Genomic DNA, 27,140 nt, shown 5'->3' with positions numbered 1-27,140 from the left:
ATCTATTAATTGCTATAAAATGTTATAATGGTCTGTTGACTGCAGATGAAGTGCCTGGTGCGGAGGAGAGGGATGGGCTGAGCCTGCCTACTTGTCCATCTCCTTGCGTATCTCCTCTTCTGCCATGCCCTTGAGCTGCGAGTAGAACCACAGGTGCTCCTCCACAGTCAGCTTGTCAAAAAGCACGTTGTGCTGTGGGCACATGCCCAGGTTCTTCCGAATCTCATCCATCTCCGTCCGGATGTCGTGGCCGTAAATGGTAGCAGAGCCAGAGGTTGGAGGGAAGAGGCCTGTCAGGATGGACCTAAGAGGGAAGGGAGGGAGAGACGTCATCAAGCCACACCCACCTACTGCCCATCAACACAGGGGAAAAGAGAAGAGGCCACAAGGTGATTCATTATTTCATTACTTCATTGTATTTGATAAATTAGGCTGGCTCTCTCCTTGCTGTCTCTCTGCCGGCAGATGAAGGAAGACCTTTTTATTTCAACAGGCCTTTGGGAGGTGACTGGAAAGGGCTACTGCTGTTAATATTGTTGTTATTATTGGTATTTGCATGTCATGAAGTGGTTGGATGCAGGAGTGGTGGAAGGAACTATTAGAGGTTACCGTCCACACACTTTCGCTGCACAGATACTGGTGGTTAGGTAAAAGCTCTTTTAAACTGTTTAGCAGAGCAATCTTCCCAGGAGCAGTGGACAATAACAAAAGTTGTTCTACAGACGACTCACAAACTCTGTGAAGTCTCGGTCAAGAGATGTTATTCCCAGACCGGGTACAAGCATTATGGTAGCAAATATATTTTCGACTGTTAAAATAAACAGCAATTAACAACACACTTTAAAACAAAAATCTCTCTTATCTCCCACATGTCGTAAATTACAGGAACAGTCCTTCAACAGATTTTACAGGCAGCACTCTTTCGTCAGACATCTGCCATCGGGGTCTGCAAAAACGAAGCCGAGTGGTCTTCTTCTTATTGGCACTTCCAGCTGATGCTAATTAGGCACAGAGTGCCACTTCCATATGTAGAGGGAAACTCTAGAACCTTTTAGAAACTTTCTACTTGTTTCTGGCAGAATGATTCCCTAACAGGAACCAGCTGGGGAACCACCAAAGGAAGAAGGCTTAGAGCCCAGGGACTGGTGATAGGACAACAATGAGTGGTCACAGGGAGAAGAAAAGAGGGAAGGGGAAGTATTGGAAGCTGAAGGGGTAACAGGGCTTAGTGAGTAGGGAGAGTCTGTGGCAGAGAGAAGTCCAGAATCAGAGGAAGAAGCTGAAGCAGGAGAAGAGGGAGGCCAAGAGGCAGAGATGAGCCATGCTGGTGAAGGGTCACTGGAGGAGAAAGATAATTGGGGCAGTTTCCTTTCTCACTGGCAGAATCTGTCCAGATTTAGCAAGGTATCTGATGGACTTTGCCCCCTCCCCACCACTCGGCCGCTGCCATCCAGCAGTTTTGTGATTTTGGTGCCCACCACCAAAACCTAAGCTGACTCACTTACATGGTTGTGGTCTTGCCAGCTCCGTTGTGGCCCAGGAAAGAGACCACCTGGTTCTCGTAGAGGTAGAGGCTCAGCTTGTTCAAAGCCAACTTCTTGTCTGTCTTGTAGATCTTGGTCAGTTTGTCCACACAAACCACCAGTGGAAGGTGGGTCGGCTCCTCCTCAATCCCACGAGTCTCGTCTGTATGCAAAGCCAAAACTTTCGTGAGTGTGCTGGTTACTAGCCAACATGCCGCAAAACACAGAGTGCTAAGACCACCCCAACATGAGTTGCAAGCTTGCAAATAGCAACTACAGTGGTGCCCCGCTAGACGAAAATAATTCGTTCTGCGAGTATTTTCGTCTAGCGGTTTTTTCGTCTAGCGAAGCGGCAATGCAAACCGCGGTTTTCGCTAGACGAAAAAATACCGTATTTTTTGCTCCATAAGACGCACTTTTTTCCTCCTAAAAAGTAAGGGGAAATACCTGTGCGTCTTATGGAGCGAATGGTGGTCCCTGCAGCTAAATTGCCCAGGAGCCAAAAGCAGATTGTGTTTTTTATTTTACAAAGAGAAAAGGGAGTGTTGAAAGGACCCCGCTCAGCAGCTGATCAGAAAGAGATCGGGAGAGAGATAAGAGTCCCGGCTCCCTTTCAGCCCCGCCCTCCTTTGTTGAATGTGCTGCAGAGGGAGGTTGTTTGTTTCCCCAGGACATGTGACTGGCTGATTAGATTATCTGTCTGGAAACAGTAGAAATGGCTCCTTTTCCTTAAGATTTTTCAGAAATGTGAGTTAAACCCCATAAAAATGGGGCTTTTCCTCTTTGCTTTTCCCCCTTTGCAAAAGGAGCTTTGCTTTTCCCCCTTTGCAAAAAAAAGCTGCAAAACCTTTTGCTGATCCTCAAAAAAAAAACCAAAAAAACAACAGGGCTTTTCCCTTTGCAAAAAAGCTGCAAAGCCTTTAGCTGATCCTAAAAAAAGGCCTTTTGCCTTTGCAAAAACAGCTGCAAAACTTTCAGCTGATCCTCAAAAAAGCCAGGGCTTTTCCCTTTGCAAAAAAGCTGCAAAGCTTTTAGCTGATCCTCAAAAAAACAAACAAACAGGGCTTTTAGAGGAGGAAAACCAGAAAAATGTTTTTTTTCCTGGGTTTCCTCCTCTAAAAATGAGGTGCGCCCTATGGTCCAGTGCGTCCTATGGAGCGAAAAATACGGTATATATTTTTTTCGTCTTGCGAGGCAGCCCCATAGACAAATTCGTCTTGCGGGGCAGCCTTCCGCTAGATGAATGCCTTCGTCTAGCGAGTTTTTCGTCTAGCGAGGCACCACTGTACTACAACAACAAAGTACTAGCCTATGAAGATGCTAGTACAGTACGATCACATTTTATGTGGGGGTTATGTTTCAGGGATGATATGTATATTGAAAAACACATATACTCAAAGCTCCCTGCCCTGGAACCACCCCTGCATGAGCATCCTTACTTTTTGAAGATTTTAAGCTCTCCACTTTGCTTATTTGGGCAAGGCCCACTCAGCACATGGGCTCTTGCGAGATCTCGCAGGGTGACCAAGTTTCTGTTAAATCTTCCAGAGCTGGTGTGTTGAGAGGACCTTGCTTGGTAAGCAAGGTGGAGAGCTTAAGAGCTCTTTAGCACCAGGTTTCCCTGGCATGGAAACAGTTTTTAAGCTCTCTGCACACATTTGGCTCGTGCAATTTCAACTGATCGGCCTTCAACCATGCAAGTTAAATTGCATAAGCTGAAGTTGTGATTGTACTGTATTCTATGCTTCCATGCTGTCCCCAGCCATCCAATGGGGCGGTTCTGCTTCTCCGTCTCACCCAGCCTCCTGTTCTCCATGGCACAAGCTTGGTCTTCCTCCATGACACTCAGGCGGGTGGTTCGTGACCAGGGCCATGTCCACTCCCATGTCTCTGTGCGCCCATTTCCCAGCCAGTAGGATTTCTGAAAGGGGAAGTACCAGGGCCTGGGAAGTCCATACATTCCTATAGGGAAGGAAGAAGAATTGGCATGAAACTGGAGCTAGGATTGGGGCAGAAACTGTGTGCTGCAGAATGATGTGGAGATGTGACCAGAACAAGACTGGAAAAGAACCAGGTTCAAACCCCCTCTCAGCTGTGAAGCTCACTGGGTGATTTTGGGTCAGCCTAACCTACCTCATAGGCTTCTTGTGGGGGGGGGCAAATGGGAGAGGCGGGGGACCATGCACACCTTTTTGAGCTCCTTGGTGAGAAATAAAGTAAAGGTAAAGGGACCCCTGACCATTAGGTCCAGTCACGGACGACTCTGGGGTTGTGGCGCTCATCTCGCTCTATAGGCCAAGGGAGCAGGCATTTGTCTGCAGACAGCTTCCGGGTCATGTGGCCAGCATGACTAAGCCACTTCTGGCGAACCAGAGCAGCACACAGAAACACCGTTTACCTTCCTGCCAGAGTGGTTCCTATTTATCTACTTGCACTTTGACGTGCTTTCAAACTGCTAGGTTGCCAGGAACAGGGACCGAGCAACAGGAGCTCACCCCGTTGTGGGAATTCGAACTGCTGACCTTCTGATTGGCAGGCCCTAGGTTCTGTGGTTTAGACCACAGCGCCACCCGCATCCCCTTTTGGGGGGAAAAGGTGGAGGGCAAATGCAATAAAATGGGATGAACAGAGGGAGAATTGAAAGTGAGCCTGTATGTTAGCCTAAGTCAGTGGCAGTAGGAGACTGACAGATCTCAACCCCCCTCTCAGCAGGAGGCTGGGCAACCTAGCAAAACTGGGTCTCCCCCCTCACTCCCCCCACATACCTGGGTGTACAGCCTCAATGTACCACGTCAGCACCCCATAGACTACGGCGTCAATGATCAACATCATCATGGAAAGGAGAAGGTTGAAGTCATCCCCCTCCACGGGCGACTGGCTGAAGGTATGCCACTGGATGCCCACACCAGCCACCTCGTAGAGGGCAAAGTACTTAGAGCCCAGACCAAAGGCAGTGGTGGACATCAGGGACTGGAGGAGAACAGGGGAGGGAAGAGGGAGAAGAGACAAAGAGATGCTGCAGGGTTTTATTGGATTAAATATTTGCCTGCTGCTTTCCCAACAACCAAATGGAGCTTATAGTAACTCACAGTGATTAATGAGTTAGGATGCATCCGCTAAGCCAGGATATATGGTGTGCTAGGCTGCATCCACACTATAGTTAGAATTCTGCACCAGCACTGAAAACTGAAATTTGGAAGCCAGCATAAATCATGCACATGTCTGCATAATTAATCCTCCTCTTTATGCTTCTGGGGAAGGAGCAAGGAGGTCACTGAAGTTCACCCCTGGCCTGGAATTTTTGGAAATACAGATCAGTCCCCCTCTTCAGCAGGTTGCAACAGCAGCAGCTGCCACAGAGATTTCAATCTCACCATTGTAAGAGTTAGAAAACCAATTAAAAAAGAAAATGATGGCAAAGCTGTTCTCAAGAAACAAAATTACTGGGGCCAGCATCAAAATTTGCTTGTGTGAAGATCAGGTTTGGAAAACAGGACAGCAATTCCTTAAGAAACGAGGAAGCTGGCCAGGAACAAACACCTGTATACTCCCCCCCCCACCATAATTGTCTGAATTGGAAGATGTCCTGTAACCTCACTTCTCGCAGGGAGGGAACTGCCAGAAGACCCTCGGAGCTGGATCTCGGTGTCTGGGCTAACAACGGCCGTGGAGACACTCCTTCAGGTATACTGGGCAGCGGCCATTTAAGGCTTTAGAGGTCAGCCCCAACACTTTGAATTGTGCTCAGAAATGCACTGGGAGCCAACGTAGATTCTTTAAAACTGGTGTTATATGGTCTTGGTGGCCACTCCCAGTCACCAGTCTGGCTGCCGCATTCTGGTTTAGTTGTAGTTTCCAGGTCACCTTCCAGGTCCAAATGGGAGATAACCAGAGCATGCACCACTCTGGCAAGACAGTCTGTGGGCAGGTAGGGTCTCAGCCTGTGTATCAGATGGAGCTGGTAGATAGCTGCCCTGGACACAGAATTGACCTGCGCCTCCATGGATAGCTGTGAGTCCAAAATGACTCCCAGGCTGCGCACCTGGTCCCTCAGGGGCACGGTTACCCCTGATGGACCAGCAGCTTCATATAGATGTTAAAAAGCATGGGGGAGAGGACTAAACTCTGAGGCACCCTACAAGTGAGAGCCCAGGGGTCTGAACACCCTCAGGCTCTCAGCAGGTCAGTTATACAAAAAACATTATACAAATATTTTCATTAATAATAAAAAACTGCCAATGGTGAGGCAAAGCACGTGATGTGCTTCAGGGGGCCAGCTCTGGCACAAAGGCACCTGTCTGTAGACTCCTGTCTGGGAGGCTACCACATCAGTTACTCACAGCAATGCACTTCTCAAATGCGGTAATCTTGTCATGCGCCACTTCTTCCCGGATGGCGACGTACATGTAAGGGACGTAGCTGAGAAAGTAGATGATGCCGCCACAGGCCGAAGCCAGCTTGGCTTTGGAATACAGCACTGACACCAGGAAGCTGAGGGAAGAAAGAGATGGGCATGCAACACAAATCCGCATTCTCCCACGGAAGGGGGAAAATGGCAAGCCAACAGTCTCAGGGATGGCTCACCAACCACAGAAGCAGAGCCAAGCCATCAGAACGGGTGGCAAAGCTGCACCCCTGTTCTAGCACCCTGCGTGGCACAGTAGAGCACCTGAGATTGTGGAGGCTGGCCACAAAAGGAAGTGAGCCTGGGCATTTGCTGGGGTCCCATCATGTGCCCCAGAGACATAACTACAGATTGGTCAGGTTGGTCCTGGAAAATCGTGCCTCTCCCCTCTGGCTCAGCATGGCTAGGAGTCAGTCCACCTGAATGTCCACGCACTCCCTGGGCCACTCCCCTGCTGTTCTGGGTGGCTAGGCGACACACGTAGGCCCCTCTGGTGAAGGTGCAAGGTGGGGGGTCCTTGCCAAGGAAGGTGTCCCAAGGAAGATGCCATTGATTCCACTTTTAGAAAGGATGCCCAAGACAGCAGAAAGAGACTCTCCACTTGCATGCCCAGGTTAAGGGGCCTCACTGGAGTTGCCTAGCTGAAATCCTGGAGCTCCTGCCACCAACTTGAGGCACCAGCCCTGCGGCTCTCCATGGTGGCCATGCCAGGACGTAACAAACGCATGGGCTGAGTTCAAGATATGGAAAAATTTGTGCAATTAAAATTAAAATTTAAAAGTTACTTGTCAAATTTTGTGTGTGTGTGTGTGTGTGTTTGTGTGTGTGTGTGTGTATACCTGCATACATATAAACAAACACACACACACACAGAATATATATACACACATTCACAAATTATGTCAAAGGGCTATATGAAGACCTCTCTGAAGCATAGTTTCTTAAACTGTCAGCAGACCTGATCAGCCTCACCAGGGTTATAGGGTTGAGAACAACTGTGGCATACTGGGAGAGGCCTCGTTCTTATTGAGGTGCTTGGACCACACCACTTTTTGACTGTGCATGGGACTTTCATGCCTAAAGGGTCCTTCATACCTCCACAGCAAATTAAGAAAAACCACACCTGCCTATAGAAGAGGTTTCTACTCTCACCTTCTCCCTGACCTGCTGGTTTTTAATGCACAGGGATTTTTATTACTAAGGCCAGAAGAGTGGTAGAAGAAAGAGGTCCAGCATCAAGCGAGGCAGAAAAACAAGCTGACCCACATCCGGTCATTTTTCTGCCTCCTTAAAACAAGTGGGAGAAAACGACCTGCCTGGTTATGTCCCATTGCCCGCTTGAGAAACAGAACTGTGAATCAGGAAGCCCCCAGTTCAAATCTAGCTTTCATCCTCCACCTCCGCTTTCCTTCCCTCCCTTAACTCACCAGAACATGATGGTAGCCACAGCATAGATGGCAAGGAACAGCCAAATTATGAAGACGTCACTGTGCATCAGAACCTTCCCATACTTGAGGATGGCAGTCAGTGCTGTGACTGAGATAGAAAGCTGGACAAACCCTGTGATAAACCAGGCCACCCAATGCACTGCGTTGTTCAGCCCCATCATTTTCATCACCTGTGAGGAAGAAAGGAGACAGTGTCAGCCCAAGAGGCCAGCTTCCATGGCCCATATACAGCACAACCACCATTTATCTTTCTTTCATGTTTAGAGAAAAACAGTAGGTGCAATGTAATGTACTTTGCAAACACAATATGTGTGCGATACCAGAGCAGTTATTTTTTTTTTTTTTGCAATATTGGTATTTAACTGAATTTATTATGAAACAAAATAAAATAAAAATTCCTTCCAGTAGCAAGGGGTGAGATGGCTAAAAATAGCTTTTTCCTGTAAGACCAATTGCAGTCGTTAACAGCCATCAACAGGTTTACCACACCTACCAGCCAATCCCCCATTCCCACCACCCTTCTGAGTAATACCCCCCCCCCACCCTCTCACTATATAAAAGGGTCTGGTGACTTCTGTTTCAGTGTATCTGAAGAAGTGTGCATGCACACAAAAGCTCATACCAAGAACAAACTTAGTTGGTCTCTACGGTGCTACTTGAAGGATTTTTTTTATTTTGTTTCAACTATGGCAGACCAACACGGCTACCTACCTGTAACTGAATTTATTATAGTTTGGATTTTTACTTTATTATTCTGCTTAGGCATTCTAATTCTTGCATACCACTTTCTGCACCTTCCAGTTATGTGGCAGCAGGCATGTATATTCACCACCAGAGAGCGCTGAATTCAAATCTGCCTGCATGGTGTGAGTGGTTAAGAGGGTTGGGACTAGGACCTGGCAGACCAGGATTCAAATCCCTGATTAATCTTGAAGTTCGCTGGGTGACCTTGAGCCAGTCACTCTCTCTCATCAGCCTAATCTACATCAAAGAGTTGCTGTGAAGATAATATGGGGACAGAACCTTGTATACCACCTTGAACTCCTCGGAGGAGAGTTGAGAGATATCATATAACAACTATTCATTTATTACAGTTATATGTAATAAAGAAAGAGACTTAAGAAACAGAAAAACAGCAAGAAAAAGATGGTAAATAACAGCACAACATGCACGGTGGCTTTAAGTAGTTTTGTTTGCTTGGTTGTTTTACATCCTAGGAGAATAAGAAGGTTTTTGCTGGATGCCAAAATGAGATTAGAGTAGGTGCCACGGGAGAGCATTTGAAGCAGGAAGACTCTCTCCTGGGTCACCACATGCCTCACAACAGGAGGAAGAGCCACACAGAGGACACACTTAGGCCAGCACCTGTCTTTCAACCTCAGTCCCCCAGATAGGTAATATGGGAATAGTAATACTGACCTGGGCGGCTGCAGGAACAGGCATCTAACATCTGTGAAGCAAGCGCTGAGAGCTGCTATCCAGCGAGGCACCCCTGACTTTCTCAGCCAGGGGGAAGCCACAGCATTGCATTCACAGCTCAGCCATGCTCTGCCATCCCAAGGGAAATGCTGTCTAAAAATCCTAATCTAGGCCATTAATCTACAATTTGTTATATTGACCACCTGCGTCCATGTCTGCCACCTCCCCCTCCTTGATCTCACCCAATTTCTCTTCCAGTGGCTGAGCTCAGCAGTTAGTTAGCAGGAGACGGGATGTTCTGCTGGAGCACTGCTGAGTTGGCATTTGCCATAAAAATAGGACATATATACTGCAAAAACAAACCAGCCTCGATGGATGTTTTCACTGCCAGCCACAGAGAAGCTGCTTGAACTTTCAGGTCTGAGAGTTATTTGGGGGCACTGACAGCGGCTTGAAAACAGGGGTGGGGGATTTCTGTGGCCCTTCAGCTGCTGTTGGGCTCCCAACCCCACCATGCATGGGCAATGGTCAGGGATGAGGTTCAGAACAACATGAGAGTCCTGCTACACATGCTTTGCCAGAGACAAGAGTGGGAGGAGGGCCCACACTGCAAAGAGCAATCCTTTCAAACTGCCCCTTGGAGAAGCAACAACCTACTACTGTCTCTCTGTAGCCTAAGGCTTCCACAGTTTCACAGGTCTGTTTAGATGGTGCCATTTATTCTGCTGTCTTAAGTTGCAGGATTTCTTTTTTCCTTTCTTTTAAAAAACACATCCTTATGAGAAAACCACTTTCATGTTAACACAGTTAACTGCTGGGAAGGGAATCACATTGTGTGAATGGAAGAGGAAGCGGCCATTTTCAAGCCATCTCACATATTTTCATCTGAATCACCCCAATATTTCCTGGAATTTGGAAACACGGTTTACAAAAGCAGTTTGCTGTACCAATGACAATTCAGTTCCACTGCATTTACAAGTCCAGCATCCTGTTCTCACAGTAGTCAGCCAGATGCCTGTGGGAAAGCTGCAATTAAGACCCAAGCACAAGAGCACTCTTTCCACCCCCCTAGCTTCCAGCAACTGGCCTTCAGAAGCATTGCTGCCTTTTGACAGAAGGCAGAGCGTAGCCATTGATAGCCTTATTCTCTACTAATCTGTCTAATCTTCTTTTAAAGCCATCCAAGTTGGTGGCCATCCCTGTCTCCTGTGGGAATGAGTTCCACAGTTTAACTCTGCACTGGGTGAACAACTTTCTTTTACCTGTCCTGAATCATCCAACTTTCAGCTTCACTGGATGTCCACAAGTTCTAGTGAGAGAAGAAGAAACACTTTTCTCTGCCCACTTTCTCCATGCCATGCATAATTTTATAAACTTCTACCATGTCACTTCTTACACCCTTTTCCCTTAGGCTAAAAAGCCCCAAATGCTGCAACCCTTCCTCATAGGAAACTCTCTCCAATTACGGAGCTTTAAGCCACTGCATGGCACTTCACCCGAACCACCCCAACAACTGCTGGAATTTGCAAACATGGTTTACAAACATAGTTTGCTGTGCCAGGGGCAATCCACTTCCATTGCATTTAAAAGTACTTAACAACAGATCCTCCTTTATTAAGGAATCGGCCTAAAAAATTATGCCCTCTCCTCCTCTTTCTTGCAATCTTTAAAACTTACTGTAGGTGTTATCTAACAGGATTGGGGGTTCTTTCAGATCTTAACTGCAGCCTGCAGGATAAAGCAACTGCAAAAGAGAGTGGTATTGCTCACAACCAGGATAAAGAACGGAGGAGCTGCTTGCGGGGTGGATTTTGGCACAGGCTGCGACGTTCTTGCAGGCAAGGGTCCCGGGAGAGAGGTGGGCAAGGTGCTGAAGAATAGCTCAGAACTCAGAGAGACAGACAGAGATGCTCAGAATGATTTTAGTGCCAGGAACCAGGCCTGGAAACTCAGTTGGGGCAGCAGGAGGGAGAGCAGGGGATTCCATTTGCTCAGCCAGCCAAGGCTGGTACTGGCTAAATTGGGAGATGTTATCTATTCTTCTGCATCCCTGATGGAAGCCAATAGGAAGCAAGTCCACTTTGGCTAAAGCCAACTGTGGGGGATCTGATGCAGTTTAACCCCTGTCCACATGAAAACAAGCATTTTGGGGACTGGTTTCCTCAGAGGCATCCAAAGTAATTTCGTGTTCTGTGGATTTCTCAGCTCCCGATGTGTTTATTGAATGCCTAAATAAGATTAGCTATTGATGAGAAAATAATTCTTTGCAGAAAACGCTATGCTGAAGAGTATGTCTTGAATTATATTCTTCTCTCGGAACAACTATCTGTGATTGATAAGGAAAAGCCTTTGTGCTGGTCCTAGGACTTTATATGCTGGACATGTGGACTGATAACAATAATCTATATGATACCTGTGGAAGGGGATGTTATATATGTTTTTTGGTGCAGATAGGAAATAATATAACAGCTGAGCAGGATCAGACCAAAACACTCACTAGAATAGAATAGAATAGAATTTTATTTACGGCCATAGGCCCATACAAATAAAAAAACACATAGAAAACAGTTTGTGCAAGTGGGAACAACAGCTGCTAAAACCCCACAGTAACAATAAAATACAATAAAATAGAATGGCAAACTAAGCCTTAGCTAGCTTGTAGTGCTCCTTGGCGTCGCTTTTGGGTAAGGACAGCGACCAGGAACCTTGCCACTTTCAGGGTCGTATGAGCGTCCTTATCCTGCAAGATTTGGGCAAGGTGGAATTCTGGTGGGGTGCCCTCTAGTTTCTGTATGATTGATCCCAGCAAATTTGCCCGTGGCACGTTGAACAAGGGGCAAGCGAACATAATGTGCTGGAGAGACTCCAGTGTCTCCTTATCACATTCGCACATGGCGGAAAACACTCACTGAGCCTAGCATGTAGTTTCCACACTGGCCAGCCAGATGCCACCTGGAAGCCCACAAGCAGGGGGTGAAGGCAACTGCCCGCAGCATCTGGTGGCCAAACGTACACTGCTTCTGAACATGTAAGCTCAATATTAGCCGCTATGGCTACCACTGGGGCCAGGCCCTGGCAAAAAGCACAGCCCACCAACCCCCCCCACCAACCGCCAGAGAAACAAACCCCGTGGGCTTACCTCCTTCAAGCGGTGCTCCTTCTCTGCTACAATATGCTGAATCATCATTGCTACTGAGTAAACCCAGGAGATGACCATGCAGAGGGGCATCATGTGCTCAATAACGAACAGAAAGCTGCAGGGAGGAAGAGGAAGGGGAAAGTAACCTACCACAGGTTTCACCAACTGGGTGCCTCCCAGCTTCCCTGGGGCTACTGGGAGTTGCTGTCCAGAACATTTGGAGGGCACCAGGCTGGTAAAGCCTGACACATAAAAGCAGGAAAAGGGTCCTCAAGGTATCCTGTTGGTCAAGGAAATTTTGCCTCCTTCCCTACAGACCTCTCAGGTGCTAAGATTGGCAGTAAGGGCCCTCTTGGTTTTTGCACTCCCCTCTGAACTTTGAGGGTAGTGGTAGGTCAGGAGAGGGTCTTCTCTGTAGTGGTCCCTAAGCTGTAGAACTCTCTCTCCATGGAGGTGCATCTGGAACCTTCATTGCACAGCTTCTGGAGAATGCTAAAGATGCACCTCTTTACCTTGGCCTTTGATATTTGAAGGGTGAATATTTTTTTAGAACCTACGTTATTTTGGTGATTGTGAGCTGTTTTAAACTGTTTCTAATATTGTGTTTTAGTGTTATAACCCACCCTGGGACCTTAAGGTAAAGGGCAGTTTAATAATAGCAGCAGCAGCAACCACCACCACCACCACCACAACAATGGTAGCAGGAAAGCTATAGTCAAGCCAGCAGCAGAAGCTTATGACTCTGTCCTCAGGGCAACACAGCCTCCTGACTCTACTCAAAGTTTTTTGCCAAAGTTAGGAAGAAAGTCAGGCTGCAGCTTGACCTTGGGATAAGAGGACCTCTAGCATCGCCCTTGCAACTTCATCCCAGTGCTGTAAGAAGAGAGTGACCCTCATACCTTGACAGAGAGAGTAAGAGACATTGATGACATTGTTTCCAACATTATTGGTCAACCACTGGACCCAAACTTTGTTTTGGCCCTTCTGGCACTTGTACATACAGAACCATTCCCCTTGTACATACAGAACCAATTACATGTATCCAGAGATCACACACTGACACACCCTGCCCTGGAAAGACCCCAAAAGGCCATCTCTGATGGGATGGCAAGGTGAAAGTTTGAGATTTGGCTCTTTCTGAGCACCTATCACAACACAGCAGAATTGTTAAGAGGCCAGACTAAACACAATCATTTTGACAAGTTATAGTTTCCCTAATACCTGCTTATGTAAACAGAAGTGATGCTAATGTTGGGCCTCCAGCCACACACATATGGAGAGGCTGCATCACAGATAGCTGAAGCCTTGGCGATGCATTCAATGATTCACTTGTTTGATAGTGTCCCTGCTCAATCTTCCTTCTTATATGTGACTGCTGCATGCATGCAATCAATGCCATTTCATTACAAAACAAAACAAAACAAAACAAAACAAAAAGGACTTCTCTGTCTCTTTTGCTCAAACACAAACACACTTCTAAGGACTCACTCATCGCGGGTGTAGCACGGGTATGGAAACATCTGCACGTAGTTTCCAGGTTCAACCACATCGTGGCCTACGAAGGTGTTGATGATGGCTCGCTCCATCATATCTAGCAAGGGAGAGAGAAAGACCCCTCTGTCACCCACTTTACTCATGGCATCTCTCAGCTGTCACCTCAGACCAGCCATGCTTAAGACATGGAAGAGGTCCTGGCACCCGGGGGATTCAGGCAGGGAGACCAGAGAGCTCTGCTCTGCTCTTGACCACCATTGTGGCCACTTGGCCAGGGAGCAGGAGCTGCTGATCTGCTGGCTCTTCAGCCACACCACTGCAGATGGCTAGTGGGCAATATTGCAAGGAGGGGCTCAGTTGGGATCAGGTGGTGTCAAGGGGCCAATGCAGCTTCACCTGACCCTCTGCATTTGCCTCTTGGGGCTGTGGTCCAACCATCACATAAACTTGACCACATAAAAAAATAATAATTGTGTTTTCTGTTTTGCCATTTCCACCGTGGTTACTTCTGCTGCTGACAAAGGCAGTCTGCATTGCAGCTGGCCCAGAGAAGTGGACTACCTCTTCAAGGTGCAGAGTACAAAGCAATGAGCAATTCCCTCCTGTTGATTTATAGTCAGCAGGGGAGGTCCTGTTGGTGGTCCTGCCACTGGTTGTTTTCAGGTTGCCAATGATTCATGACAGGGCCTTGTTGGTGGCGGCTTCCTGTTTCTGAAATGCTCTCCTAAGTGAGGTGTGTCTGTCACCCTCATTATTTAGGAAAAACCTTTAAAAAAAAATGTGTTGAGTCGGGCATTTGATGTCCAAAAGGTTTGCTCCTGGCAACCCTGGAATTATTAGCTGTGAGGAGGGGAAGAATAACTACAGTATGTACGTCATCTTGAACTCCCTACGAGAAAATTGTGGGCTATAAATGCAATAATAAATAAAGAAGTTCTTAAGCTGTACTTTATTAGTGATGGGTTTGCTGCCCTGAGACCCCCTTTGGGAGGAAGGGCGAGATATAAATTAAATCATCATAATCACCTTGCAGCCGCATGCACAGGGCATATGATCTAACGAGATGCTGCCTTGCTTGAGGACATAGGAGAGAACAGGGCATATCTGTGGCCCAAGGATGGATGGGAACGGGAAATAGGGAGGCTGGGAATGTGCTCACCCTGGATCCAGACAAAGCCGTAAAGGAAGTAGAAACGGCCCCCGGTGTTTGGGCCAGGCCGCCAATACGCACGACGGATCTCATTGGTCTTTTCTGTGAAGCTGGAATTTTGCCGGATCTTGTACATGACATGAGGAGGGAGGGTGCCGTCCTTGTTTGTTTGGAAGATCACACCTTTATGGGGCGGGGGGAGACAAGACAGGACAGAAAAGAAAGAATGCATAAGGTGCGCAGCCTGGGAGTCATTCTGGACTCACAGTTGTCCATGGAGGCACAGGTCAATTCTGTATCCAGGGCAGCAGTCTACCAGCTCCATCTGGTACGCAGGCTGAGACCCTACCTGCCCGCAGACTGTCTCGCCAGAGTGGTACATGCTCTGGTTATCTCCCGCTTGGACTACTGCAATGCACTCTACGTGGGGCTACCTTTGAAGGTGACCCGGAAACTGCAATTAATCCAGAATGCGGCAGCTAGACTGGTGACTGGGAGTGGCCGCTGGGACCACATAACACCGGTCCTGAGAGATCTACATTGGCTCCCAGTACGCTTCCGAGCACAATTCAAAGTGTTGGTGCTGACCTTTAAAGCCCTAAACGGCCTCGGTCCTGTATACCTGAAGGAGTGTCTCCACCCCCATCAATCAGCCCGGACACTGAGATCCAGCGCCGAGGGCCTTCTGTCGGTTCCCTCACTGCGAGAAGCAAAACTACAGGGAACCAGGCAGAGGGCCCGCCCTGTGGAACGCCCTCCCATCAGAAGTCAAGGGAATAAACAACTACCTGACATTCAGAAAACACCTGAAGGCAGCCCTGTTTAGGGAAGTTTTTAAACTGTGATATTTTAAATGTATTTTAATGTTTGGTGGAAGCCGCCCAGAGTGGCTGGGGAGACCCAGTCAGATGGGCGGGGTGCAAATAAATTATTATTATTATTATTATTATTATTATTGTTGTTGTTGTTGTTGTTGTTGTTGTTGTTGTTGTTGTTGTTATTGCCACAAAAACCACAAGTTGCAAGCAGTGATACATCTGACCAGACTATGCCATGGTACATCAGAGGGGCCCGGCTGCTGCATCAGACCAAAGGCCCATCTCAGCCAACAACCTGTATCTCACAGTGGCCAGCCAGATCCCAGCAGGGCATGAGTGCAACAGCCCTCTCCCCCACTGTGGTTTCCCAGCAACTGGGCCAGGGTGCAAATTGCTTAGAATGTCAGGTTTCTAGTCCTAATGGCTTGAAATTCTGTGTGAATGCTGCTTCATAACAAGGGCTTGTGATCTCTGCAGGAGCCAAGGAAAAACACAGAATATGGTGTTGGACACAGAACTTACTGTTTTTGCAAGAAAAATCAAGATTCTAGCCCTTAACCCCTTAATTTTTAGTCCCAATGATAAGATGGAGAGTGTGCAGGCAACGAATGCTTGCTGGGGCAGGTGAAAAATATTTGCAGTAGTTTTGGGGGTGGGGCAGTCATCCATGTTTCACTCAGGATAGTGAAGAAGGTATAGAATATGCAAAGTCCAATAAAAAAAACTTTTCTTTTTTTGCACAACTATACAAAATAAGAGTAACGTGTGCAAGAGTATACCCATACAGTTCTGGGAGCTGCCTCCAGAGTAGCAGTTCAGGCAGGAAAGCAGTAGTGGTCTGAGCACCAGTCTGGGCCCTGTCAGAACAGATGTAGAGGGGCTGGAAGCTTACTGGCCCAGGCCAAGACCAGCTAGCTCCTACAGAGGGAAGAAACCTCCGCCAGAGAAGAAGAAGATTGGCAAAATAAATTATTGATATGCAGGACAAATTAGCTAATTTGAAACCCAAGGAGAAGGGGTAAAGGTCACTGCATATTCTTCAAGCTTTGTGTATAGACTTCTACATTAGTGTAACTTTTAAAACTCATTTGTAAAAAGACGAGTAAGGTTTAAAAATTGGATTGTTAAGAATATAAAGTTTTATGGACGTGCATGAACAAGGATTAAATAATGGAACCAAGAGGGGGAGTGGAGGGAAGTCAACCAGAAAAATTATGGTTCAAAATTTCTTTTTTGTTTTTGTTATTTTTGGAATCTTTTTTTTTTTAAAGGACGCTTACTGGCAAAAACAGTGACATTGTCTTGGTAGGCTTGATTGAGAGTGTAGTTGACAATGCTCTCCTCATCCGGAAAGCCCTTAAAGATGTCCACGCTGACCTAGTGGTGGAAAAAAGAGAGAGTGAGATTTCATCAGGGAAAGCAGCTCAGAGCTGCAGGCATCTTCTCATCTGAAGCCCTGTTCCTGTCATGGGTTTATTTATTTTAAGGCATTTATAAACAATATATAAAGCATATATAAAGCATATATGACTTCTATAATGTAGAACCTGCGTTTTCCTAAGAAGTGACAATCCCAGGTACGAGGCTGCCTTGGAGAGTAGCTAGCACAAGAGAAACTGGGGACCAGGCTACATGGATCCAGCTTGAGGTACGTGGGATAGCTCAGTTGGTACAGCAAGAATCTCAGAGCTGTGGGTTTGATCCTGTTGAGCGAAAGATTCCTGCATTGCAGGGGGGTTGGACTAGATGACCCTTGTGGTACCTTCTGATTCTACATTTCTATGGTTGACTCCCTCAGTCCCACTGTGCTGCTCTTACAACTAACTTTCCAGTATCTCTTCAGTTCCACCCTGTTTGAACGCTGGCAGGAACAGTGGATTTTGCAATGTTGGTAAGGAATGGTATGCTTGCTCCCTCACTTTGATAATTTGAGGAAGGGGGGTGGGGAAACACTCTTCTTTTTTTAAAATGGAGAAATAAATGCTCTAATTCTGGTATTTAATAGTATTAAAAAAATAATTTAAGAAATATATCTGCCGAGTTTTACAGTTGCAAAAAAAGAAAAAAGTACTTTTGAGTTACATGTTGAAAAGAGAAAAATGACAAATGTTTCACCCGCCAACCCTTTTGCCCAATCTGAAGGCATATTACAATTCTAAATAACGACAGTGCATTTTGTATGAGTGCTGAGGTGGAGAGAGTCTGGAATTTGCTGATGTGAAGATGTTAACACAATAATCTATTGTGGAATGTGGCAGTCTTTGCCTGTCTTGTAGACTCTTTGTGTACTGGATAAACAGCCGCCAGGTTCTTTCTTTCTTTTTTTAAATTGTGTGATTTTTGAGAAGTAAGTCTGTTGAATGAAAAATGAATAGCAAGGGAGATTTTATTCCTAAAATTTATTTATCTCTTGAAAGCCCCTGGGTTCTAACACTTAGGTTCTGCTTTGGTAAGGCAGAACTTCAAGGTCCAGAGCGGAATCTGGAAAAAGTGGGTTCCATGAGCACTCTGAGTTCCTGCCGTTTCTCTCTCCTCCCAAGAGGGCAGCAGGGACACTCACCTTGGACATGAACTGAATCCAGCCACAGGCTGCATTGTCAATGGTGTCCAGCTGCTGCAGGAGCACACTGGCGTTGGGCAAAGAGAAGTTACTGTCCAAGAAGTTGTGAAGCAGGTCACCATCTGACACGTTCAGGATTTCGGGGTGCTTGCGAAGATCTGCAGCGATCTGCAGGTAACAAACAAACATGGGAAGGAGAGGGGCGATGAGGAGCTTTCACCTCTAGGCCAGCCTTTGCCATTCTGGTCCTGTTGGACTACAGTTCCCACCAGCCCCAAGCCAGCACTGCCAATGGGGTGGTGGGAATTGTTGTCCAAGAATATCTGGACAAGTATGATGACAATTGATCCTTTGGTCTTGGTGCCACTGCAGAAGAAGCCCTGCTCCCATTCACCCATGCTACACTCAGAAGCACAGCATGAAGCCCAGTCCCTGTAGAGGCTCCAACAGTAGCATCCTTTGGGGAGAGACTCCCTGCGGGTACTTGGAGTCCATCATCTGGTGTCTCAGAAGAGATTCTATTGGAGAAGGACTGTAGCTCAACAGAGCAGAGCAGATGCTTGGCAATTCCTGGCTTCTCCAGTGACAAGGACTGAGCAGCAAGTTGGTGACAAAGGTCTTTCGTTTCCCGAGACCCTGGAGAGCCACCGCCAGACAAGTGTTAAAACAGGGCTAAAAGAGCAAATAGTTTGCCCTGGTTTAAAGCAGCTTCCAATGCTCATGGCAACATAGAGGAGCTTGGAATCTGCAGGGTACATTCCAACATTAGTTCCACCCATTGAGTTTTACGTGTATAATTAAGATCCATTTATTTCAATGGGTCTACTCTGATTGGAACTTGGTTGGTGACAACTTTTCCTTTTAACTGTCTTAAGTACAACTGAGTGCCAGAAGGTTTCCTAGACCAGTGTTTTTCAACCACTATTCCGCGGCACACTAGTGTGCCGCGAGATGTTGCCTGGTGTGCCGTGGGAAAAATTGAAAAATTCAAGAGAATTACTTTATATATAGTCAATATAGGCATAGAGTTAAATTTTTTAACATTTTCTAATGGTGGTGTGCCTCGTGATTTTTTTTCATGAAACAAGTGTGCCTTTGCCCAAAAAAGGTTGAAAAACACTGTCCTAGACATCCCAGGACTGGATACAGAAAGTGGGAGCAGGCTGAACAAACACACACACACACACACACACACACACACAGCAGGGAGGACAAACCAGCCCCATCACAGACCTGCCTGTGGCTGCAGTGATAAAACCTATACAGACCCTGCAGGAAGCACCTTTTTCTACAAGCTGCACCAGAATCCTGGGACCGCAGCAGAGCTTGCACCACTGTTCCCCCTGAGCTGCTCTGTCCTCTCATCTGGGTTTAGCCCTTTTTTAAACCTTGTTGCTCCAGCTGTGGAATGGGTACGCCTGTTACACTGTCCCACCCCTAACCCTCTAACAGCGTACCTGCTGCAGCCTGCTAATCCGTTGCTGCAGCCTGCCCTCTTCCAGGAAACTGCGGATCTCCGCTGACATGTTCATCCATACTTGGGCATAGTGAGTCACGTTCCCGACGAAGGCAAAGGTCTCGTTGGCCTGCAGCACAACCAGAGTAAGCAAAGAGTAAACAAAGGAAAAGGAGGTGCACCACAGCCAGGTGTTTAAAGACAACACCCCCCCCCCAATAATTTTGCCACTGGGATAAACAGGTGAAACTTGAAAAATTAGAATTTGTGGAAAGGTTCATTTCTTTCAGTAATTCAACTTAAAAGGTGAAACTAATATATGAGATCGAGTCATGACATGCAAATCAAGATATGTCAAGCCTTTATTTGTTATAATTGTGATGATTACGGTGTACAGCTGATGAAAACCCCAAATTAAGAATCTCAACTTTGGGCTTTTCATCAGCTGAACACCAAAATCATCACAATTATAACAAATAAAGGCTTGACATATCTCGCTTTGCATGTCATGAGTCTATCTCATATTAAACTCCAGTAGCTAATGAAAACAATTGCTTGCATAAACAAACTTTTCCACGATATTCTAATTTTTGAGTTTCACCTGTATGTAAGGTGTGACCGGAAAGTTCGGTGAATGGTCACAGAAATTGGACAGTGAGAAATATTTGAACATACATACCTTACAGGCCTTCAAAGTACAATTATTGTATGGTGCAGAGTTTTGGGGATATAGTAATGTCCTCCTGTTAGAAGTGGTGCACAATTCTTTCCTGAAATCACTGTTGATAGTCCCTAAAGGTATACCCGCCCCCTTTTTAAGAGCTGAAACAGGGCTAATCTCCTTCCAAACCAGTGTGCATGTAGTGCTAGCCCTATACTGGCTGAAGTTGGGTAGCATGAGTAATACTAGGCTCCCTAAAAAATGCTTCCTAGATAGAGCAATTGCAATTTATGCCCCGAAGCTCTTGGGCAAGCTCAGTCAGTAAGGTTCTCCATTATTGTGGAATTAATGTGGACTCCCTACTAAATCTTGCCTCTAACAGAGTCAAACAACTCATCAAAGGAAAAAATTATTTTGACTCTAAATGGAGGGACCTTCATTCGCTTTACCAGATGGTATACTCGTCTTGGTATCCTATATATAAAACATCTTTTGGGCTGGAGCAGTACTTTATTACTCTCACGCTGCCACCACTTACAAAAGCACCTACAACTTTGTGTCTTCAGTGTATGCCCTCCGCATATCTAATGGGAAGATTCAGTAACACCCCTGTGTACCAAAGACTCTGAGTCGGGGGACATTCAACACTATTTGTTACAATGCCCTTTGTATACATCCCCTAGACAAAAATTATTTCGATTACATCCTTTGCTCTCTTTCCAACCGACCTCCCCTTGAGCAAATCTCTATTTTGCTGGCTGGTAATAATGCATTTATTACTGCACTGGTTGCAAAATTTGCCTTGGCTGCAAGTAACTTGAGAGTTAGGACCAAGACAAGTATCATAAGGGGGAGTGTGAGATGTGGAGTGCTTAACTTATACAGGTGCGATTTTCACATTTTTGTATGTTTGCTTTGCTGTTGTTGCTGTTGTTGTTGTTGTTGTTGAGTTTTAAATTAATTATTTGTATTCTACGCATTGTGACCAATTGTGACAGATTATAGCTTTTAGCAATAAAGATTTCATTCATGCCACACTGTCACAGATGTCTCTGGGAAACCAGCAAGGAGAATTCCAGCACAAGAGCCCTCTCCCCTATTTTGGTTTCCAGCAACTGGCATTCAGAAACATGGCTGCCTCAAACCATGGAGACAGCGCAGAGTCATCATGGCTAGCAGCCACTTTGATAGTCTTCCATAAAAAAGGTAAAGGTAAAGGACCCCTGACTGTTAAGTCCAGTCGCAGACGACTCTGGGGTTGCAACACGCATCTCTCTTTACAGGCCAAGGGAGCCGGTGTTTGTCCGCAGAAAGTTTTTCCAGGTCATGTGGCCAGCATGACTAAGCCGCTTCTAGCGCAACGGACCACCAAAACCAGAGCAGCGCACAGAAACACCATTTACCTTCCCGCCAGAGCGGTACCTATTTATCTACTTTTACTTTGACGTGCTTTCGAACTGCTAGGTTGGCAGGAGCAGGGACCGAGCAACAGGAGCTCACCCCATCACGGGATTCGAACCGCCAACCTTCTGATCGGCAAGCCCAAGAGGCTCAGTGGTTTAAACCACAGCGCCACCTGAGTCCCTTCCATGAATTTGTCCAATCTTCTTTTAAAGCCATCCAAGTGAGAGTGAGTTCCACATGAAGAAGTACTTTCTTTCATCTGTCCCAATAAGACTTCCGTTAAGCCATGTTGGGAGGCAGGAGATCCAGGAATCTCCAGATATTTTGCCATGCAAGAACAGCCTGCTAGATCAGCAAAAAGATCCAGAGTTCTCAGCACCCTGGCCGAATTCCAATTTCCCCAGGATTTTCTGGTAGAAAGCCACAAGGCAGTTAAACTGGGGTGCAACTGATGCAGGCTCACAACGCAGATGGAGCCCCATGCTTCCTAACAAGGAAAGGGCAGGGGGAGAGGTGAGGGACGTTCAGTAGCATATTCCAAAGCCAGCTTCCCTCACTGCCTCACCTTCAGGATGACCTTGTCCACTTCTGTGCCCACAGGAGCGTAGAGGATCTTTGGGTTGCTGGTCATGAGGTGAACGAGAAGGCCCAGATTCCGCTGCTCTTTGCTGGTGAATCCCAGAGAGCTCATGTTGCCCTGTTTCAGGGCCTCTGGCTCAATGGTCCTGCACAGGGAAGAGGAAAAAGACAAATGTGCTCAATGGTCCTGCACAGGGAAGAGGAAAAAGACAAATGTGCTGCCAAGTACCACCGCATTCACATTTCATTCCCCCAGAATTGCAAATTAAGCTGTACATGCAGGTCCCATTATCCGCACAAAATGCATTCCTTGGCAAGCATTTGCCTAATAAGTCAACGATTTCTACTGATTCCTATGGGTACATTTCTGTGATCTCTCCCCCTCACTCGCTCCTGTCATGGCTTCTTCCGAAAATGGTTACACCAACCAGCAAAGGAAAAATGAAGGAAAAACAGCTTTGCCCGCTCCCTCTCCCCATAGTTGCTGAAAATGGCTGCCACAGAGAGCAAAGCACAAACAAGTAAGGAAGTGGGCAAACTCTGGCTGTTCAGATATCTGAATCAGCCATACGGGTAGCAAGGTTTGGGTATAATTCTTTGTGTTTGGATTAAGTGAATTAGTGGATAATGAGCGGGTGGATGGTGAGACTTGTGTGTATTTTATTGCCTTGGGTCTGATGGTTGGTTTGTACTGTACCCTAGATTTGCAAACAAATGTGAAAGGCAGACACAATAATAACCCGAGTTCTTAATCCAGTGGATCTCTCCATAGGTTTCTGTGAGTTTGAGGTGGCTTTCTTGTTTGGTCTTCATGCAGCATAAATGAAATGGTTGCCATACTGCATAACAGTTTTTAATTATCTTAAGTGTACGACGCCTTGAGACAGTGGTTTTGAAGGTGAATCATACATTAATTGTTGTAATAATAATAGGTGTGTGCAGCGATTTCAGTGGCATAAATCAGCCCAGAGAGTTCCAGTGATTTAAGGGCTGTAACCAACGTTGGTCCTGCTCAGAGCAGAACCACTGAAATTAACAGACATGGCTTTTAGTGCTTTAAAATATCTTATTTTTAACTGTTTTTAAACTGACAATGTCATTGTTTTATTCTTACTGGCCTCTGGAGACACTTGCAGGATCCCAGATGGCCCCATGAGATCTCGCAGAAGCCTCCAAAAGCCTTGCATAACTGTCCCAGAGCCTGGGTAAATAAGGCAGAGAGGCTTCAATACCTGCTTCTGCAAAAGGCTGTTCTTAAGCCCTCCACCTTGCTTATGAGGCTCTTTGGACAGTCATCCAAAGGCTCTGGGAGGCTTTTGTGAGATCTCATGGGACTGTCTTGGGGTCTTGCAAGATTTGGGCCATTCAGTATAGAAGGGCTTTTCCAGGGGTCATTCAGACTTTCCTTTACGAGCAACCCCTGGAGATATAATGTAACCCTTGCACAACTTGCAATTGCCCTGTAAATAAAATAAACGAAACAGCTGAGTTGACAGTTGGGGCTGAAGCACTGCCAACTACAGGTCCTCTAGAAGCCTGTGAAAAGTCTTGCCAGGGTCTGGGCCACTTGGCCTTACCGGTTGTTGCCGCAGAGGATGGGCTGCAGGCCGGCCCAGAGCTGGACGAAGGCCGAGCATTGCCCTTGGGGGTTCTCTGTGGGTGCCTCACTCTCCCCCTTGCCCTCCTCAGCGCTGGAATTGGTGCTGGAGGTGAAGTTCCCGGTGGAGCTGGTGCTGTTGGAGGTGGTGGTGGGCGCTTTGGAGGTGCAGGCACCCTTGGGGAGGAGCTTGGCGAGCGCCGAGAGGATGTCCACGTCCTTCAAGACGTTCTCCATCTCCATCAGGTCCTCCAGCACAGTGTGGAGACGGTTCCTGGCCGCCGTGCTGTTCACCTCGTCAAGTTTCAGCTGCGTGAGAAGGGCAAGGGAGGAGTCAGCATCGCCAGGGGATTTTGGCCTTTTCACAGAGCAGATTCCTGCCCCGCTCCATCCCACAAGAGTTCAGCAGGGCTTCATGGGGACCCTACTGAGCAGCAGACATTACCCACAGACCACCACCACTCGACAGACAGTCCGTAACCAGGACTATTTTAAGCCTCTGCCAGTGCCCTAGGAATATACTGCCTCTAAACATGGGAGGTTCCACATATCCAGTGATGGGAATAATCCTTCACAGGTCTGTCAATGGATCGCTTTGCCCCATGTATGCCCACTAGATTGCTTTGATTTATGTTAACTGGCATATTGTCACAGGTGCCTCATAATACTTGTTCTGCATTTGTAAGAAATTGGATCTTTTAGTGTGGCATCACCCACACTTTGGAACTCCCTGCCTGCTGACACCAGGCAGACTCTTCACTGTACCCTTTTCAGCACTTGCCCAAGACATTTTTGTTTAGACTGGCCTACACAGGCATATAAGGTCTAAACCACAGCGCCACGGGCTTGCCGATCAGAAGGTCGGTGGTTCGAATCTCTGCGATGAGGTGAGCTCCCGTTGCTCAGTCCCAGCTCCTGCCAACCTAGCAGTTTGAAAGCACGTCAAAGTGCAAGGAGATAAATAAGTACCGGTCCAGCGGGAAGGTAAACAGTGTTTCCGTGTACTGCTCTGGTTCGCCAGAAGTGGCTTAGTCATGCTGGCCACATGACCCGGAAGCTGTATGCCGGCTCCCTCGGCCAGTAATGCGAGATGAGCGCTGCAACCCCAGAGTCATTCATGACTGGACCTAACGGTCAGGGGTCCCTTTACCTTTACACAGGCATATAGAATGCTGTTGGGCATTTGAATCTGTTTTAGTTTATCATTGATTTTATTTTGAATGTTTTAAACAGTTTTTTTTAACTGTTTTCATTGATAATTTTATCATTAAATTCTTTTTGTAAATTGCTTTGAGGTTTGTTTGTTTTTTACAATCAAGCCATATATACATTTTATGATATAAAAGGATTACACAAATTAATTGAGGAGAGTACTATCCAGTGGTTATTAACTGTGAGTGCTAATGGGACTTCCACATATGGTAACATTATACCTTCAAGCATCAGGTGCTGGGAACAAAGTCTTTGGAGGGGAAATTGCTGCCTCCATGCCCTGCTCATGAGTTGCCACTATCCTGCTGGATAGTGTAAAACAGGGGTGGGTGATTTGTAGCCCTCCAGATTAGCCAAATTAGACTGCAACTCCTGCAATCCTTGCCCATTAGCCATGCTGGCCATGGTGGATAGGAGTCAAGCAGCATCTGAGAGGGATATAGTGACCCTCCTATGAAGAAAGGTTGCAGTATTTGGGACTTTTTAGTTTGGGGGAAAGAGGTGACATGATTGAAATTCATAAAATTATGCGTGGCATAGAAGAAGTGGACAGAAAAAGGGGTTTCTTCCTCTCTCATAACACTAGAAGTCATGGACATCCAATGAAGCCAAATAGTGGAAAATTCAAGGTAGGTAAAAAAAAGTACATCTTCACGCAGCGCACAAACTATGGAACTCCCTCCCAGAGAAGGCAGCAATAACTACCTACTTGGGTGGCTTTAAAAGAGAATGAGGCAAGTTCACGGAGGATAGGGCTGTCGGTGGCTACTAGCCACAATGGGCATGATCTGCCTCCATACTCAGAGGGAGCAATGCTTTTGAATACCAGTTGCTGGAAGCCACAGAAAGTGAGAGTGTTGTTGCACTTGGGTCCTGCTTGCAGGCCTCCCACTGGGGCATCTGTTTGGCCTGTGTGAAAAGAGGGTGTCAGACAAGATAGGCCACTGGCCCAATCACCAGCACGCTGTTACCCATGCAGCACATGTTTATTTTCAAATGGAGCATTAACGCGCATGTATGAAACCTGAAGAGCCTTGGACCATAGTGCCAGTGGCTGCCAGGAACAAGAATCAAGCTAACAGATCTGAACAATTTTGCAGTTCAGCTTGAAGGCAGCCCCCTTGACGAAACACATTGGATATCAAGCATCTGAGCTGACAAGCAGAAAAGTAGCATGAGATGCCAAACACTGAGCACCTCATCCAGGCAGGCACAGACCCATATTGTTACTGCTGCAAGAAACCTGGGTTGGTGTATGCATGAGGGTCCCTCTCCATCCTGCACCCACCTGGCTGATGATCTTGTGAGCATCCAGCTGCTCCTTCAACTCTGCAGCCAGCTGTCCAAAATACTCCTTGCGCAGGCTGGTGCTCTTATTGCAGGCGGTGGCTTGGTACGCTCGCAGAAGAGGGAGCTGGCTCTCTGGAACAACCAGGATGCGCCTCAGCTCATCCTGGTTCTGCTGGCAGGTGAGGCTCTCCAGCACAGCAGCCGTGAAAAGGATGTTCTGGGAAAAGGAAGAGATGAAGGACATCTTTACCTGCAATGCTGGCAACGATTTCTGGTCTGCCGCACTCAGACATTATGCCACCTTGAGCCCTCAGCACAACTTCTCAGCTGAAGACAATAGCAGGGGTCATAGCTGGCCCATGTTGCTAACCTGCCAGTATACAGAAGCCAACCAGACTGGCAGCTGAATGGCAGTGCTGGAGTCAGGACAGTGCCCTCCGTCACACCCAAAAGCAGAAAGAATGCTAGCTTAGGAGATAAGGAACAGGCCATGCATGGCACACACAAATCCAATCCTCTCAACACCTTCCAGCCGATTCCTGCCCACTCCCATGTCTATTGCCTGATACAGCTATCCCACTCTATCCAATGGGAGGGTCAGCCCTGAGAATGGCAGTCATGTCGCAGAATGTCAGTGAAGTTCTTTTTAAACTTGGGGAAGAGTGAGCCAGGGAAGGCTTACAGAACAGCTGCTATGAGTCCCAGCTTGGGAGCAAGGAAGGATATTAATAAATTAAGAATTATTTGTTGTTGTTGTTGTTGCTGCTGCTATTTCTTGATAGCCTGGCTTTTTCTCAGGACTCAAGGCAGGTTAAGAAAAATTAAAAGAAATGCAGATGAAACACGCAGAGCCAATGACGTATAAAAGATTATGGTTTAAAAGTAATTAGATATGTAATGAAAACAATGTGAATAAATAAGTAAATACATCCAGATCCTGCTTTATAAACATTTGCTAAGTTAAAATTCACTTCTTCGAACATGA

The 27,140-nt window shown here is 46.7% G+C and overlaps 1 protein-coding gene across 3 annotated transcripts in view; it reads right to left on the bottom strand.

Annotated features, from left to right (window-relative positions):
- The window catches only part of ABCA2 (ATP binding cassette subfamily A member 2), a 104,376-nt gene that overhangs the window by 32,942 nt on the left and 44,294 nt on the right, over window positions 1-27,140 (bottom strand). For all 3 annotated transcript variants that reach the window (XM_033138284.1, XM_033138283.1, XM_033138285.1), the window contains 15 exons: window positions 26,154-26,372; window positions 23,634-23,962; window positions 22,043-22,202; window positions 19,414-19,542; window positions 17,957-18,124; window positions 16,677-16,773; window positions 14,588-14,761; window positions 13,423-13,525; window positions 11,935-12,049; window positions 7,356-7,546; window positions 5,864-6,014; window positions 4,289-4,493; window positions 3,321-3,485; window positions 1,506-1,686; window positions 92-304 (listed from right to left, as the gene is read on the bottom strand). In XM_033138284.1, coding sequence (XP_032994175.1) covers window positions 92-304; window positions 1,506-1,686; window positions 3,321-3,485; window positions 4,289-4,493; window positions 5,864-6,014; window positions 7,356-7,546; window positions 11,935-12,049; window positions 13,423-13,525; window positions 14,588-14,761; window positions 16,677-16,773; window positions 17,957-18,124; window positions 19,414-19,542; window positions 22,043-22,202; window positions 23,634-23,962; window positions 26,154-26,372 — 2,600 coding nt within the window. The remainder of the gene's footprint in view (window positions 1-91; window positions 305-1,505; window positions 1,687-3,320; window positions 3,486-4,288; window positions 4,494-5,863; window positions 6,015-7,355; window positions 7,547-11,934; window positions 12,050-13,422; window positions 13,526-14,587; window positions 14,762-16,676; window positions 16,774-17,956; window positions 18,125-19,413; window positions 19,543-22,042; window positions 22,203-23,633; window positions 23,963-26,153; window positions 26,373-27,140) is intronic.

The sequence above is a fragment of the Lacerta agilis genome, chromosome Z (genome assembly GCF_009819535.1).
Source record: "Lacerta agilis isolate rLacAgi1 chromosome Z, rLacAgi1.pri, whole genome shotgun sequence".
NCBI lineage: Eukaryota > Metazoa > Chordata > Lepidosauria > Squamata > Lacertidae > Lacerta > Lacerta agilis.
The sequence above is the reverse complement of the archived record's forward strand: the minus strand, read 5'-3'. Positions and strand labels throughout refer to the sequence as shown.